The sequence below is a fragment of the Pestalotiopsis fici genome (genome assembly GCF_000516985.1).
Source record: "Pestalotiopsis fici W106-1 unplaced genomic scaffold PFICI_Scf_6, whole genome shotgun sequence".
Lineage (NCBI taxonomy): Eukaryota > Fungi > Ascomycota > Sordariomycetes > Amphisphaeriales > Sporocadaceae > Pestalotiopsis > Pestalotiopsis fici.
The window spans coordinates 2,028,455-2,042,132 of record NW_006917096.1 but is presented as its reverse complement, the minus strand read 5'-3'; the positions used below and the strand labels follow the sequence as shown (position 1 = coordinate 2,042,132).

General features: G+C 32.6%; 2 protein-coding genes across 2 annotated transcripts; both read right to left on the bottom strand.

Annotated features, from left to right (window-relative positions):
* Positions 1 to 10,252: 10,252 nt before the first annotated feature.
* On the bottom strand, positions 10,253 to 10,627 carry PFICI_09087 (uncharacterized protein; the record flags this gene model as incomplete). The annotated part of the gene is made up of 1 exon (XM_007837668.1): positions 10,253 to 10,627. One exon carries the CDS (start codon positions 10,625 to 10,627, stop codon positions 10,253 to 10,255), a length of 375 nt encoding a protein of 124 aa, XP_007835859.1.
* Positions 10,628 to 10,880: 253 nt separating this feature from the next.
* On the bottom strand, positions 10,881 to 11,600 carry PFICI_09086 (uncharacterized protein; the record flags this gene model as incomplete). The annotated part of the gene is made up of 2 exons (XM_007837667.1): positions 10,881 to 11,345; positions 11,424 to 11,600. The coding sequence occupies 2 exons, from the start codon at positions 11,598 to 11,600 to the stop codon at positions 10,881 to 10,883; spliced, it is 642 nt and encodes a 213-aa protein (XP_007835858.1).
* Positions 11,601 to 13,678: the final 2,078 nt, after the last annotated feature.

Below are 13,678 nucleotides of genomic sequence, written 5' to 3'. Positions count from 1 at the left end.
TTATATATTAAATTAAAAGCATTTCGATTTTTTTTAATAAAAAATACTATTTAAAAAGCTTAAATAATTAAGCTATATAAAAAAATATATTTATAATTATTTTTAAATTAATCGGTTTCGTAAATAACGGGTTTTTAAAATTTATTATAATAAATAAATTACGTATCGCTAAATATATTTAAAAAACTAATAAACGTAACGCTATTAATTTTATTAAAGGCCTCGAAAAAGGAATAAAAATACTTAAAATATTTAACCGCACTTATATTAATATAAATAAAGCCTATTAAAAGGCGTCATAATAAAAGCTTAATAAGCTTATATATAATAAAAAAATCCCGTATTTTATATTATTAATTTTACGCGTTTAATTAAATAATGCAAAAACGCTAAAATAAAAATAAATTAGCAGTAATAAATTACGATATTTATTAATAGCTATAAAAAAATATTACACGGATGTTAATACAGCATCGTATAGTGTATAAAATTAGCTTTATAACGCATATTATATCGTTATAACAGCTATAAAACCCATCGAGATATCGTTAAATAACGATATATGGGAAATCAGTGGAACTTACCCTATACTAACCTACAATTAGTACAGCACCACTTACAGCCACTGTTCACAGTGCTATACAATCAATAAGTCATTACAGTTGACTATTATGGCCACTATGGCCACTAGAACCCACTGGAATCCAGTAGAACGTTCCACTAGATCCAGCCCCACTAAGTATAGCCAGTGCACCTGGCCACAATAGCCCTAGGTTACAGGGTAACCCACACCATAAAAATCCATAAATTTCGATAGTTTCTTCGATTATAAATCAACCTTATTACTAATTAACTTAATTATAAATCCAATTTATTAGTAATATATTCCAAAATATTCTTATTAATTAATTTTATAGGTATAAAAGGTAGTTATTCCTCCGTAGTTAGTTATTCTTTCCTTAAGCTTTAATAAATCAGTTATATAGCCTTATAACTACTCCTACGGCCTGATTCTACGAATTATAAAAAACGCTTCCCTATGCCTAAGTTATATAATCCACCAATTATACCTTAAAACAAGTTATAAGCCCGGTCCGGTATAATATCGATTATATTAGATACCGGACTTATTATCGAAAACTATAGCCGTTCTCCCAAACGAATTAATTTAACGTAAACTCTAAAACTCCGTTATAATAGCCGATCTCTTATAGGCCTTTATATAAGCCTATATAAACCGTAACTATATCGAAAACTATAATTAAATGGCTAATTATAATTTTACTCGTTACAGCTATATAACGGCTATAAAGAACGGCTATAAAGTCATTTATAACTAATCCCCACTATAATAGCCGATCTGCTATAGCACCCTATAGCACCTGCTATATTATATTATAGCACCTAAATCCCCTTATATACTTTATTAATAAAATAAAAAAATTAATTTCTTTTATTTTTATTTTTCTTAACGATTCCTTTACCGTTTTTAACGATAATTATACCGTTATAACGGTAAAAATTCGGCAAAATAAATAACTCTATCCGTATTATTGCCGGATGCCAAATGCCGGAGAAACAGAAATTCTCCGGATCCGGAAACTAAAATACGTAAAAATCCACGTTACAATTATATTTTAAACTGCTAGGAATCGATCGGTTTTTTAAAACTACCAATATATATAACGGTATAACCGATATTTAAAAAGCCTAGGTATTATTTTTAATTCGTTAGAATTTAATAATAAAACCGTTAAATCTAATATTCGATAAAATAAATCTATATAAAGCCTTATCGACTTTATAATTAGCCTATTAAGGCACCGGACCCGTATTACGTTAATAATTATATCTCGAATTTTATACGATTAAATTCGAGAATTATAATTCGTTAAACGAATTTATATTTATTTTTAAAAAATATATTTTAAAGCTTTTAAACGTTAGGGCTAAAATCGATAATATCGATTAAAAAACGATTTTTATTACAGCCCTCCAGTCAGCTTACCCTATATAGGCTAACCGTTAACGCAATATTTTACGGTTTATAAATCTACTTACCCTCGAAGGGTTAATTACGGATATTTTAGATAAAAACCGACGGGATCCGGATACGGCTATAGGAAATTTTTATTATACGAATAATAAGAAATCCCGGTTCCCCCGATCTAATTAGAATTAACGGGGAACCTAAAGCGGAAATAGGAAGAATTCGAATAAATCGAATAAAGGGAAAAAATCGAATAATTCGAATAATTCCAATAATTCGAATAATTCGAATAAGTCGAATAACTCAAATTCGATTATATTTACCACGAACTAAAAATCTAAAAAACGGGGAAATTTACCCCGTAACGAAGATTTAAACGAAAACGAATCGTTTTATACTTTTTCGAATATTTCGAATAATTTAAAAAAAAAAGATTAACCACCCTCTTTAAGGATTAATAATTATACGATACGGGTTCTTTAAAGCATATATCGAATAATAAGAATTTATTCGATAATTTTATTATAAAATCGGATTTTTCACCGATTATTATAAATAGTGGAAAAATATTTCCAAAAAAAATTAGAAATATTACGCTTTCCTTCGAAATTAACCGGAAAATACGTAAAATAACGTTATTAAACGTGCTTTACGTACCGGAATTTCCGCTAAATATTATATCCGGCCAATTATATTACTAAAAAGGCGGTATTATAAGCGGAAATAAATTATATAATTCTAAAAATAGGCTTTTTGCTACGTTAAATTAAGAAAAACGTAGATTTTTCCTATATTTAGCTAATAAATTAGAGCCTAATATAGCATATTTAGCTATAAATCCACTAAAAGTAATGGAAAAAGCCCGTATAATCGGTTTAAATTACCTAGAACCGAATTCGGATACGAAATCTAACGAAATTACGGATTTCGAGGAAATCGAATTAATTTCTAATTATTCGAATTTCCTTATAATTACGGAAAAATAGCATAAACGATTTAGCTACCTTAGCTATAATATTTTAGCTAAAATAGCTAAAATAATTATAGGGATTCCTAAAAAGGAATTAAAAAAAAGGATTTAAACTGCGAATCCTATATTTCGGGAAAATTCACCCGAAACCAGCCCTATATAAATCCGAATAAAGCTAATAAACCGTTATATTATATTTATATTGATACGGTTTATATTACTTTTTTTTTTAGCTATTTCGGTTATAAATATATAACTAATTTTACGGATAATAAAACCGGATTTCGGGAAATTAAATTTTTTAAAGAAAAATCCGATATATTCGATATCGTAACAAATAAAATCGAATATTACAAAACCTAATTTAAAAAATATCCGAATATTATTTATATAAATAACGGTAAAGAGTTTTCCCCGGTTAAATTAGAAAATTATTTAACCGAAAAAAAATTATTTTCGAACCTATAATTTTTTATATATTAGAATAAAACGGTATAGCCGAACGTACGAACCGGATTATTATCGAAAAAACTAGGACGGTTTTTATCGATTTATAACTTCCGAAAAACCTTTAAAAATTCGTTATAAAAGTAGTAATTTATTTAATAAATTTTACTATTATAGCATCCGGTCTATTTACCTTTTACTAGGAATTTTACGATTATTTCTGGCTAAAACGGGATAATAAGCCTAATTTATCCTAAATCTATATATTAGGAATACCGGTTTTAGTTTATAAACCGAAAGAAATCCGTAAAAATTCCGATAAATTCGGAGTTATTACCGAAAACGGGAAAATAATTAGATATAACGGTAATAAAATCTATTACGTATATCTTCCCGATCGACCGTATAAGTTACAGATTATACGGACTTTTTATATTCGATTATTACCTGAAAATCGAAAAAAAGGGGAGAAATTACCGGATTCGGAATTACCGGATTAGGAAATAATACTAAATAAAAATTTTACCAATGGTAAATTTATCTAATTATAAATCCTGGAAATAGTGGATCCACGAAATCCACTAAATCCACCTCCCGGAAACGATCGAATTTTTCGATTTATTACGAATAAATTTATAATTAACGATTAACCGGATTTACCCGGGAACGAATTTAATATAAATAATAGATTTAGTATAGATTCCGAATTTATGGATATTAATAATATTTTTTCGATTATTCCGAATAAATCGAATATTAAGGTAATTTTTCCGAAAGTTACGGATTCCGAACGAGATAAATTCGTTAAATACGACGAATTATTCGCCGATATTTCGTATTATTTAATTATTAAAAATTTAGGCTATACGGAACCGAAAATAATAAAATAAGTATTAAAAAGCCTTAAAAAGGAAAAATGGATTTAGGCTATATACGCTAAATTACGGTAATTAATTTAAAAAAGGACTTTTTAAGCTATCGATCGAAATAAAGTTTAAAAAGCCGGTAAAATCCTATTATCCGTAAAATAGGTATTTAAAAGGAAAACCGATAAAAACGGAAATATCGATAAATATAAAGCTAAATTAGTTATATATAAATTCGAATAACGATATAAAATCGATTATTTCGAAACGTTTGCTACGGGAATAAAATTTATTATTTAAAGGCTTTTATTAGCTTTAGCAGCCTATTATAATTAAAAAATCGAATAAATTAATATAATTAGTGCTTTTTTAAACGGGGAATTATACGAAAAAATATATATTACCCTTATAAACGGATTATCCGAATTTTTATCCGAAAACCCGGATTTAAATAATTTCGGATGGAAAATTAACGAAAAAGACTCTTAGGTAATTTAGCTTAAAAAGGCTTTATACGGTTTTAAATAAAATCTACGCTAATAGCAAATTACGCTAAAAAACAGTTTAAAAAAGCTTAGATTTAATTTATTTATTTTAGACGAATTAGCTTATTATAATAAAGAATCTAATATTTTTATTATAATTTACGTAAATGATTTTTTGATTTTTAGCCTTAATTTACGTAAAATTAACTAATTAAAATAGGATATTTCGAAAGAATTCGAAATAAAGGATTTAGGACTAATTTTTTATTTTTTCGGTATATAAATTAAAAGAAATCGAAAAAATAAAATAATTTATATAAACTAGGCAATTTATTTTAAGAAATTACTGGAAATTAACGGATTTTCTGATATAAAACCGGCTAATATACCATTTAGCCTTAGATTCCCAAAATCGTTATATACGTTAAAAGATAAAAATAACAAAAAACCGGCTTTAAAGGAATTTATCCATTTATATTAGTATTTATTAGGTAGATTAATATACGCTATAGTTTAAACCAGGCCCGATTTAGCTTATTTTATAATATATTTAGCCAGATATATGCAGAACCTATCGAAAACCACGATAAAAAGGGTAAAAAGGGTATTTAATTATTTAAAATCCTATTATTATTTTAGAATTATTTTTAACGGGAAAATAAAACCCGGATTAATAGGTTATTCCGATGCCGATTTTGCTAGTAATTACGAAACCCGTAAATTAATATCCGGTTATTTATTTATTTTAAATAACGGACCGATAAATTAGAAATCGAAACGGTAATTTATAATTTCTTTATTAACCACCGAAGCCGAATTTAACGGGTTAAAGCAGGTTACCCGTAAAATAATATAGCTAAAAAATCTTTTTACGGAAATCGGTATTAATATAAATACCGTATTAATTAAAAAAAATAATACGGGGGCTATAAATTTGGTATATAATCCGGAATATTACTAACGTACTAAATATATTATTATACGGTATTTTTATATACGGTAAAAAATTAAAAATAAAAATATTCGAATCGAATATATTTTAACTAACGATATACCAGCAAACGGCCTTATAAAGCCATTTCCTAAAAATAAATTTTAAAAATTTATTAAATTATTAAATTTAACCGATATTATTTAATAAAAAAAGTATTGCACGAATATTAATATAATATCGTATAATGCATAAAATTAGCTTTATAACGCATATTATATCGTTATAATAGCTATAAAACCTATCGAAATATCGTTAAATAACGATATATAGGAAATCAGTAAAACTTACCTTATATTAATTTATAATTAATACAGCACCACTTATAGCCATTATTTATAATACTATATAATTAACAAATTATTATAATTAACTATTATGGCTATTATGGCCACTGGAACCCACTGGAATCTAGTAGAATATTCCACTAGATTAAGCCCCACTAAATATAGCCAGTGCACCTAGCTATAATAGTCCCAGGGTTATAAGGTAACTTATACCGTAAAAATTTATAAAATTTTATAGTTTCTTTAATTATAAATTAACCTTATTATTAATTAACTTAATTTATAATTTAATTTATTAATAATATATTCTAAAATATTTTTATTAGTTAATTTTATAAATATAAAAAGTAGTTATTCCTCCGTAATTAGTTATTCTTTCCTTAAGCTTCAATAAATCAGTTATACAGCCCTATAACTACTTTTACGGCCTAATTCTACGAATTATAAAGAACGCTTCCTTATAACTAAGTTATATAATCCACCAATTATACCTTAAAACATTTTATATATTATTTTTTACGAATATTTAAAAAACGCAAAAAACGCGCCTAATCCGGTTAACGTAATAAGGTCTTTATTATAATATATATAGCAACGATTACGGTATAAATTTAAATTTATAAAAAGCTAAATTTAGGATTTTAATTATAACGTTATTCCCGAAAATATTACCAATTTTAAAAACGGCCTTATTAAACGAAAACGCGGCCGCCTTAAAAAAACCGACGTATATTAAACTTAAATACTTAAAGCTTTTAAAAATAACAATTTTATTTATTATACCCTTTAATAAAAAGGCAAGCTTTTAATTTTTTTTTTCGATTAGCGTAATAAATTTCGCAAATTAATAAAATATACGTTTACGTTTTTTTTTTAAAAAGGCGTATAAAATTAACGAAATTAACGAATTTAACTTTTACGATTTTTCGGCTAATAAACTTCGCGAATTAAGCCTCGGCCTTAGCCGTATTAAAAAAAGCGATAGTAACGATAATAAAAATAAAAATAAGCGCCCCCGTCCTTAAAATTCTTTTACGGCGGCAAATTTTAATAAAAGCGATAATTAGCTATTTAGCTTTATAGCTATATATAAAAAAAACGAGCTATATAAAATATTAAAAATAAATTTACTAAAAAATCCTATATTTAAAAAAGTTATAACTAGGCTAAAAAAAATTAATAATAAAAGGCGATTTATTAAAAAATCTTAAAAAATATATAAAAAAATACCTTTTAATTTATATAAAAAAATAAAACCGATTATAATTACCTTATTAATAGCAAATAAATACTAAAAAAAGTTTAATAATAATGGCACGCTTAAAAAATATAAAGCGCGTATTATAACGCGTAAATTTATATAGCGCCTAAATATTAATTATAGCGAAATAATCGCAATTATAATAAAAGCCGCTTTGTAAAGGATATTAATAGCTTTCGCCGCTTTAAAAAACTAATTTATTTTACAAATTAACTTTATATTTATATTTTTTAATAATAACTTATATAAAAAAATTTATATAAAGCAATTTTTCGGCTTATTATAATTTTTCGAATAATTTATAAAGCTAGCGCGTAAAAAGGGCTATTTAAAAAAAATTATCCGGATCTTAAACCCGTTATACGGGCTAAAGCAAGCAGCTATTAAATAATAACGCAAAGCGAAATCGCTAATAAAAAAGCATAAATTTATCCTTTTTATATTTAATAACGCGGTATTTTATAATTTATAAATAAAAAATATCGTAGCTATATATATAAATAATTTTTTATTATTTAAATTAAATAAAAAGCGCCTTAAAAACCTTATCGGTTTATTTAAAATTAAAATCGAGCTAAAAGACTTAGGAAATATAAAATAATTTCTTAGTATAAGGATCCGGCGTAATAATTTTATTAAAAATATTAAAATTAACGTCGAATAATATTTTAATAAAGCATTTAATTTTTATAATTTTACTAAATTTAAAAAAAAAATAATAAACCCGATAAATCCGGGAATGCTATATAAAACCTATTTAAATAAAAATAAGGCTATAATTAAAAAAATTTATAATTATATATTAATAATTAGCAAATTTAATTTTTTATTTTATATATTAAAGGTAAATACGGTATTTATAATATTTATATAGGCTAGATTTATAATAAATCCCTTATAAATATATTAATAAAAATTAAAAAAGTGCTATAATATTTAAAAACGAATATTAAAAAAGCGATTAAATATCGTAGCTTAAAAATAAATAAAATTATATATTTATATAAATAATATAATAAATTAGGATTATTCGGGGCTATAAATTTTAATTATACTTTAAATTTAAAAAAGTTAAAATTAATTACCGGCTACGTATTTTTTATAAACGGAAAATTAATTTTATAGCGATTATATAAATAATTATTTATAATAAAAGCATTTACGGCAGCAAAATATATAGCTATTTTAAAAGCTGCAAATAAAGCTATATAAATTAGAAACTTCCTAATTAAGCTTAAATTAATACCGGAAAATCCGATTACGCTGCTTAAAAATAATATTAAAGCTAAAAAATAAGCCGAATTTATAAATATAATAAAAAAAAAAGCACCTAAAGCTATATATATACGCTATTCGTAATAAAATTATAAAAAGCAAAATTAAAATAAAATAAACACCAACGAATTTAAATTTAGCTAACGGATTTATAAAGCCATTTAATAAGAATAAATATTAAAAATTTATTAACTTATTAAGCTTAAAAATTTACGAATAACTTTAGCGGCCTAACGAAAAAGCGTATTAACGGAAAACGCTAAGGCCTGCTAATACTTATAATTAATAAAAGATCGTAAAAAAATCTAAAAGCGGCTATAGCCGGGTGCCTACGGATTTATTACCGTAAATAGCTATATAAACGGGAAATTAGCAGTTTTTAGGCTTATAAATAATTATTATATCGCATCCTTTAATTAATTCCCTTTCTGCCATCGTTTATACAGTTCTGCAGTCTCGTGAACCTCGTAAGATTGTTCATATATTATATTAAAATAGGCGGTTTTTTTTCTCGATCCTATTTGCGAGCTCTCAACCGAAAGCAGAAACAAGTGGTTCAGCTGCGTCATAAAACTACATGTCCTTCGTGAAGGTTAAAAATGCAGTGAAAGAATCCTTGAAATCTAACGTTAGCCAATCATCAAGATCAAGACAGAGATCAATGACAGCCCATGGACATGGGGAAACCCGTAATTATTCGGCCGAGGAACGAAATTTCTAGGCAAGAAACGAGGGACTCCACAAATATAAGTGAAATGGCTCTCTAGCTCTGCAGTCATCTTCAGTGAGGATGCTTTATCTTTTGCTTGCGCTGCTGAGAACAACTAAGAAATTCCTTTATCGCAATAATTGCTTGTTCCTCGAGATTTATATTATGCTATTAATCATGCTGTATCTGAATCATAAATCCTACGCAAATTACATTTCAGTGTAGTCGTGAATTGACCATGTATGTGTATTTGCCGAGCTTCAACCCCTTTTGTATGTTATTAGTGATGGGAAGCTTATAATTGGGTTCACGTCTCCAGCGTATCCCAAGCTTTCACCAGCGTGCTCAGACTCACCGAAAGGCGAAAAGATACCTATTGGAACAAAGTGCTTGATCGATGAACTCAACAATCCAACGAATACGAAATGAAATCTGCGCCAAGTGGTGGTTCTCTCCTTTGTTGGCGCTGAAAATGCAGTGGGAAAAAAAAGTGTGGCAGTCAGAGGGTGTTTAGTTTATACGCTGCTGCTAGGGACAAACACCTTCTTCGTTAGGTTGAAAATTGCAGTGAGAAATGCGGCCCGTTGTAAGTGCAATGTGACTTCTAAGCCATGTATAAGCCGTAAACTCGTTTAGGAATGCCTTATACTATTGCAGACTAGCAGAAGTGTACAAGATATATTGAAAACAAAAGACGAAGAAACAAAACCCCGTCTATAAACTCCACGAAGAGCATATTTAATACCTAGTGTACATAGTTTTCCCAGCCCAAAAACTGCCCTTGAGAGTAATTGTACAGTGGTATCGAAATCTATCCAGTTTATAATTGTTTTGCCATCAATTTCCCTTTTTGACTCCCATCGCTGTGCAGTGCGGAATGAACGCGCGGCCGTAAACATTGAAAAGAAAAAAAAGATGAAAGTCGAAACCCCCCCAAATCGAGAAAAAAAAAACACATGATTGAAAACAAATCAAGACAAATGTCTATACCAGTCTTCCCGACTGGCCGAGCGCTTGAGCTCACCAATAGTGAGCCCGCGCTCGAGATCAGGCGCCGACTCTTGCGTGACCTCGACGCTGACCGTCTTGATGATGCCCATGGGCCAGGCTTCGGCACCGCCGGCCACGTCTCGAATGGACTGGGCCTCGAAGCTGTCCCTCGAGGGGCTCTCGAGCACAAATTTGGACCCGGTGCTGTTTCGTCGCGACGGCCGGCTGAGCTTGGAGGGCTCCGAGGCGCGCGACAGGATCGAGACGGCGTCGTCGTTTTCCCGGGCGCTGGCTGCGGCGCTGAGGGCTTGGCTGATGGGCCGGATGCGGTTTGAGAAGAGTGTTGCAATGGGCATGATATTGGCGGCAATGATATTAAGGCTTTGCACCAGACTAATTATAGCGTTAGTACATTGTTATGGTTGGACAAGTGGTTGAGATACTCACACTGCTAGTATTGTACAAATGACTTGATATGAAAAGCTTTCATTAGAGGTTACAAGTGAAATGTTATACGTCCTGACGATTGAAAGTATAGTAATGCTAAACGAAAACCCATGTTAGTAACTCTCGATCACCATGCCGAAGAGCTGGGGAAATAGATTGTACTCACACAACGCTGGTGATGGAAAGGATATAAAAAGGCAAACGGAGACCACGCGAAATTCCCAAGTCACGAATGACCATGAGAGGAAAGAGGGCGATAAACAGCCCAGAAAACACATCATAAGCGCCTTGGAAATATTCAATGCCATGCTGAACTTCCATGCCCCAGCACTCTCCATCCACTGACATGTTCCACAATTTTTCGAGGGGGCGACACTGCAGCAGCGTTGTGAAGCAGTATATCAGGGAAACGAGGACAATCATGGAGGCCTGTGCTCCCAGTACAATCTTCCAAGCCCTAATTCGAGACACGAGTCGGAGAAAGAAGAGGCATATGGACACCTTGCTCAGTGCCGAGGTCAGTGAGAGCCAAGGCTGGGAAAGATAGTCGAACTTGATGACAGTAGTCATGTTTTCTTGGTTGGCTCCTTCGACGAGGGTCATGATGGCGCCGATCAGTCCAAAAAGCTAGCACTCAATATCAGAACCCAGGTCTCCACTCAATTGATTTCTGTAAAACGCCAAAAGAATATTGGTGTAACTCACCATGGCCACTCCCAAGACCAAGTCATCCCACACGACCTTTCGATTGATTCTCACTCTAACACAGAACCGGAGTATACTGGTCAAGAGTGCCAATGCAGTCATGGTCACTGATACACCGAGCAGTGCCGGACCCTGTGTCACGTCGGGCACATCATTGCCTGGTCCCAGTCCAGACATTGCCACGACAGCGAGGGAGGGTTTGATAGAGGCGGTCGGGATTGGGTTTTTGTTTTATTACGGATTCGTTGTCGAGTCGTTCATGGCGTTAGCCCGAGTGCCTGGGTCCGTCTTCTGATGAATGTGTTTCGTCTACCCTTCTTTTTGGACCCAAAGGTAAAAAAGTCTCTTGCAAGAGAATATATTTGTACGAGGTGAGACTGTCGAAGAAGCAAATACGAGAACGTCCGTGAGCTAGGGCTGAAGCTGAAGAATAAAATGACACGAGAGAAGTAGTATTAAAACATAGAGAAGAGTTGAATCCTTCCCGGCGCGGCATCCGCGGTGTGGGGACTTGGGCTAGTCATATACCCTAGAAGACTTCTAGAAGCCAGAAGCAGGAAGAGAAAAGCAACGCTGTTAATCACAAGTATGGGGAAGAAAAGCAGAGAAGCAGGGAAGCAGGGGGGGTTTGTGAAAGACAGGGATAAAGGTGTATGTATGCAGGGGGGTTTAGTATCCCAAGATCGAAATATTTTCCTAACCTGCAACCAAGATAAACAGGAAGGCCGCAGGAAAGAGTGGAAAAATAAAAGAAGAGAATCCACAATAATATTGAAGCCCACGAGGCACGTACAAGAAGAAAAGAACAACAGGTAAGGCCCAGATTAGACAACAACAATATTATCCTGAGGAAAGCCAGAAAAGAAAGCAGTACGTCCAGTCCCAAGCAAGGATTCTTGCAGTCTTCAGTGGGGGCAAGTAATCTACTGTATGCAAAGAGAACTTGACAGGTCACGCACCATTTCATGATGCCCCATGTCACTTTTACAGCGTGTGCGTGTGCGTGTGCGCGCGCGCGAACTCGAACATGCCGCCCGCCCCTACTTTGTATGAGAATAAACTGCATCGGCACAATCAGGCTAAAACGGCTCTTGCAATCAGTACATCATGCCATGATGAAATAGTATAGGTGGTGAAAAAGCACGAGGGCAATCAGTAGGGGAAGGGGCCGGTTTGTCTCGAAACTTGTGATGGAGGGAGGGGACCCAACGACCAACGAGGGAGAGAAGAAGAAAAAGAATAGCAACAACAACAATAACAGTACTCAGGCCGAGCCAAGACGCGTACATGAGTACGCACATGAATTATTCCGACTTGATATTATTATGAGCGGCTCATTAAGAATTAAGGGAGGGGGGCGAGCGCTAAAAGGCTGAAAGCGGCAGCAGGCCGGGGGGGTGCCTTGGGGCAAGAAGACGGCCTTGAGAGCTGCAGGTGTCGTCGCACATATGTGGATGGAGGGTGGGTTTGAATTATGCTGGACGGTGCTAGGGTAAAGGAGAAAGTACTACAGGCACAAGATACTGTATGCAAGAAGAGAGAGAGAGCAATAACGACGAGCTTGCTTCATGCATCGGCGTATATGCCGGTACCCCGTTCCAAACATCCCCGGAAGTGGAAAGCCAATGCAGAACGTTGCCTCATAGGGAAGACAGCAGCGAGAAAGAGATCGGCCTAAGCCGTTTGGTCTGTCTGCCTGACCACGTGTCTGTGTGAAAATGAATTATTTTCTTCTTCTTTTCTCTCCTCTTTGTCAGCTGCTGGGCCATCTCATTGGAGAATTGGGAGCTGAGCTTACAAGGCCCCGGCCCAAAATGAACCCCATTTCAGCCGACTTTAGAGCAGATAGATTGGCCATGGTGTTTACCTGACCTCGCTAACGCCGCGCGATTCGGGAAGGTATAGCAGCCAACGACAGATCATAGCCTTAAACTGCCACCTAAAGGCAGTCAATCTGTCATGTAGAGTGGCTGACCACCTCCGAGAAATACTCCACGCTCTTTTGTGTCGTCCTATTGCTCCTCTGCCGTACTTGACTCGAAGAAAGCCATTGGTTGTTGCGTGCAAGATCTGACGCACCCTCATTGATTGAACGTAACCGGAAGCAGAACAGTATTTGGGAAATTTTGGGCAAGAGAAGTTTGAGATCGTATGATCGACGCCTAGTTATGGAAGCTGTTCGATGGTGTCCACTGGGAATAGGTACAACCAAATCCCAAGCACAAGCACAAGCCCCCCCGCAAAACTGCTACAGT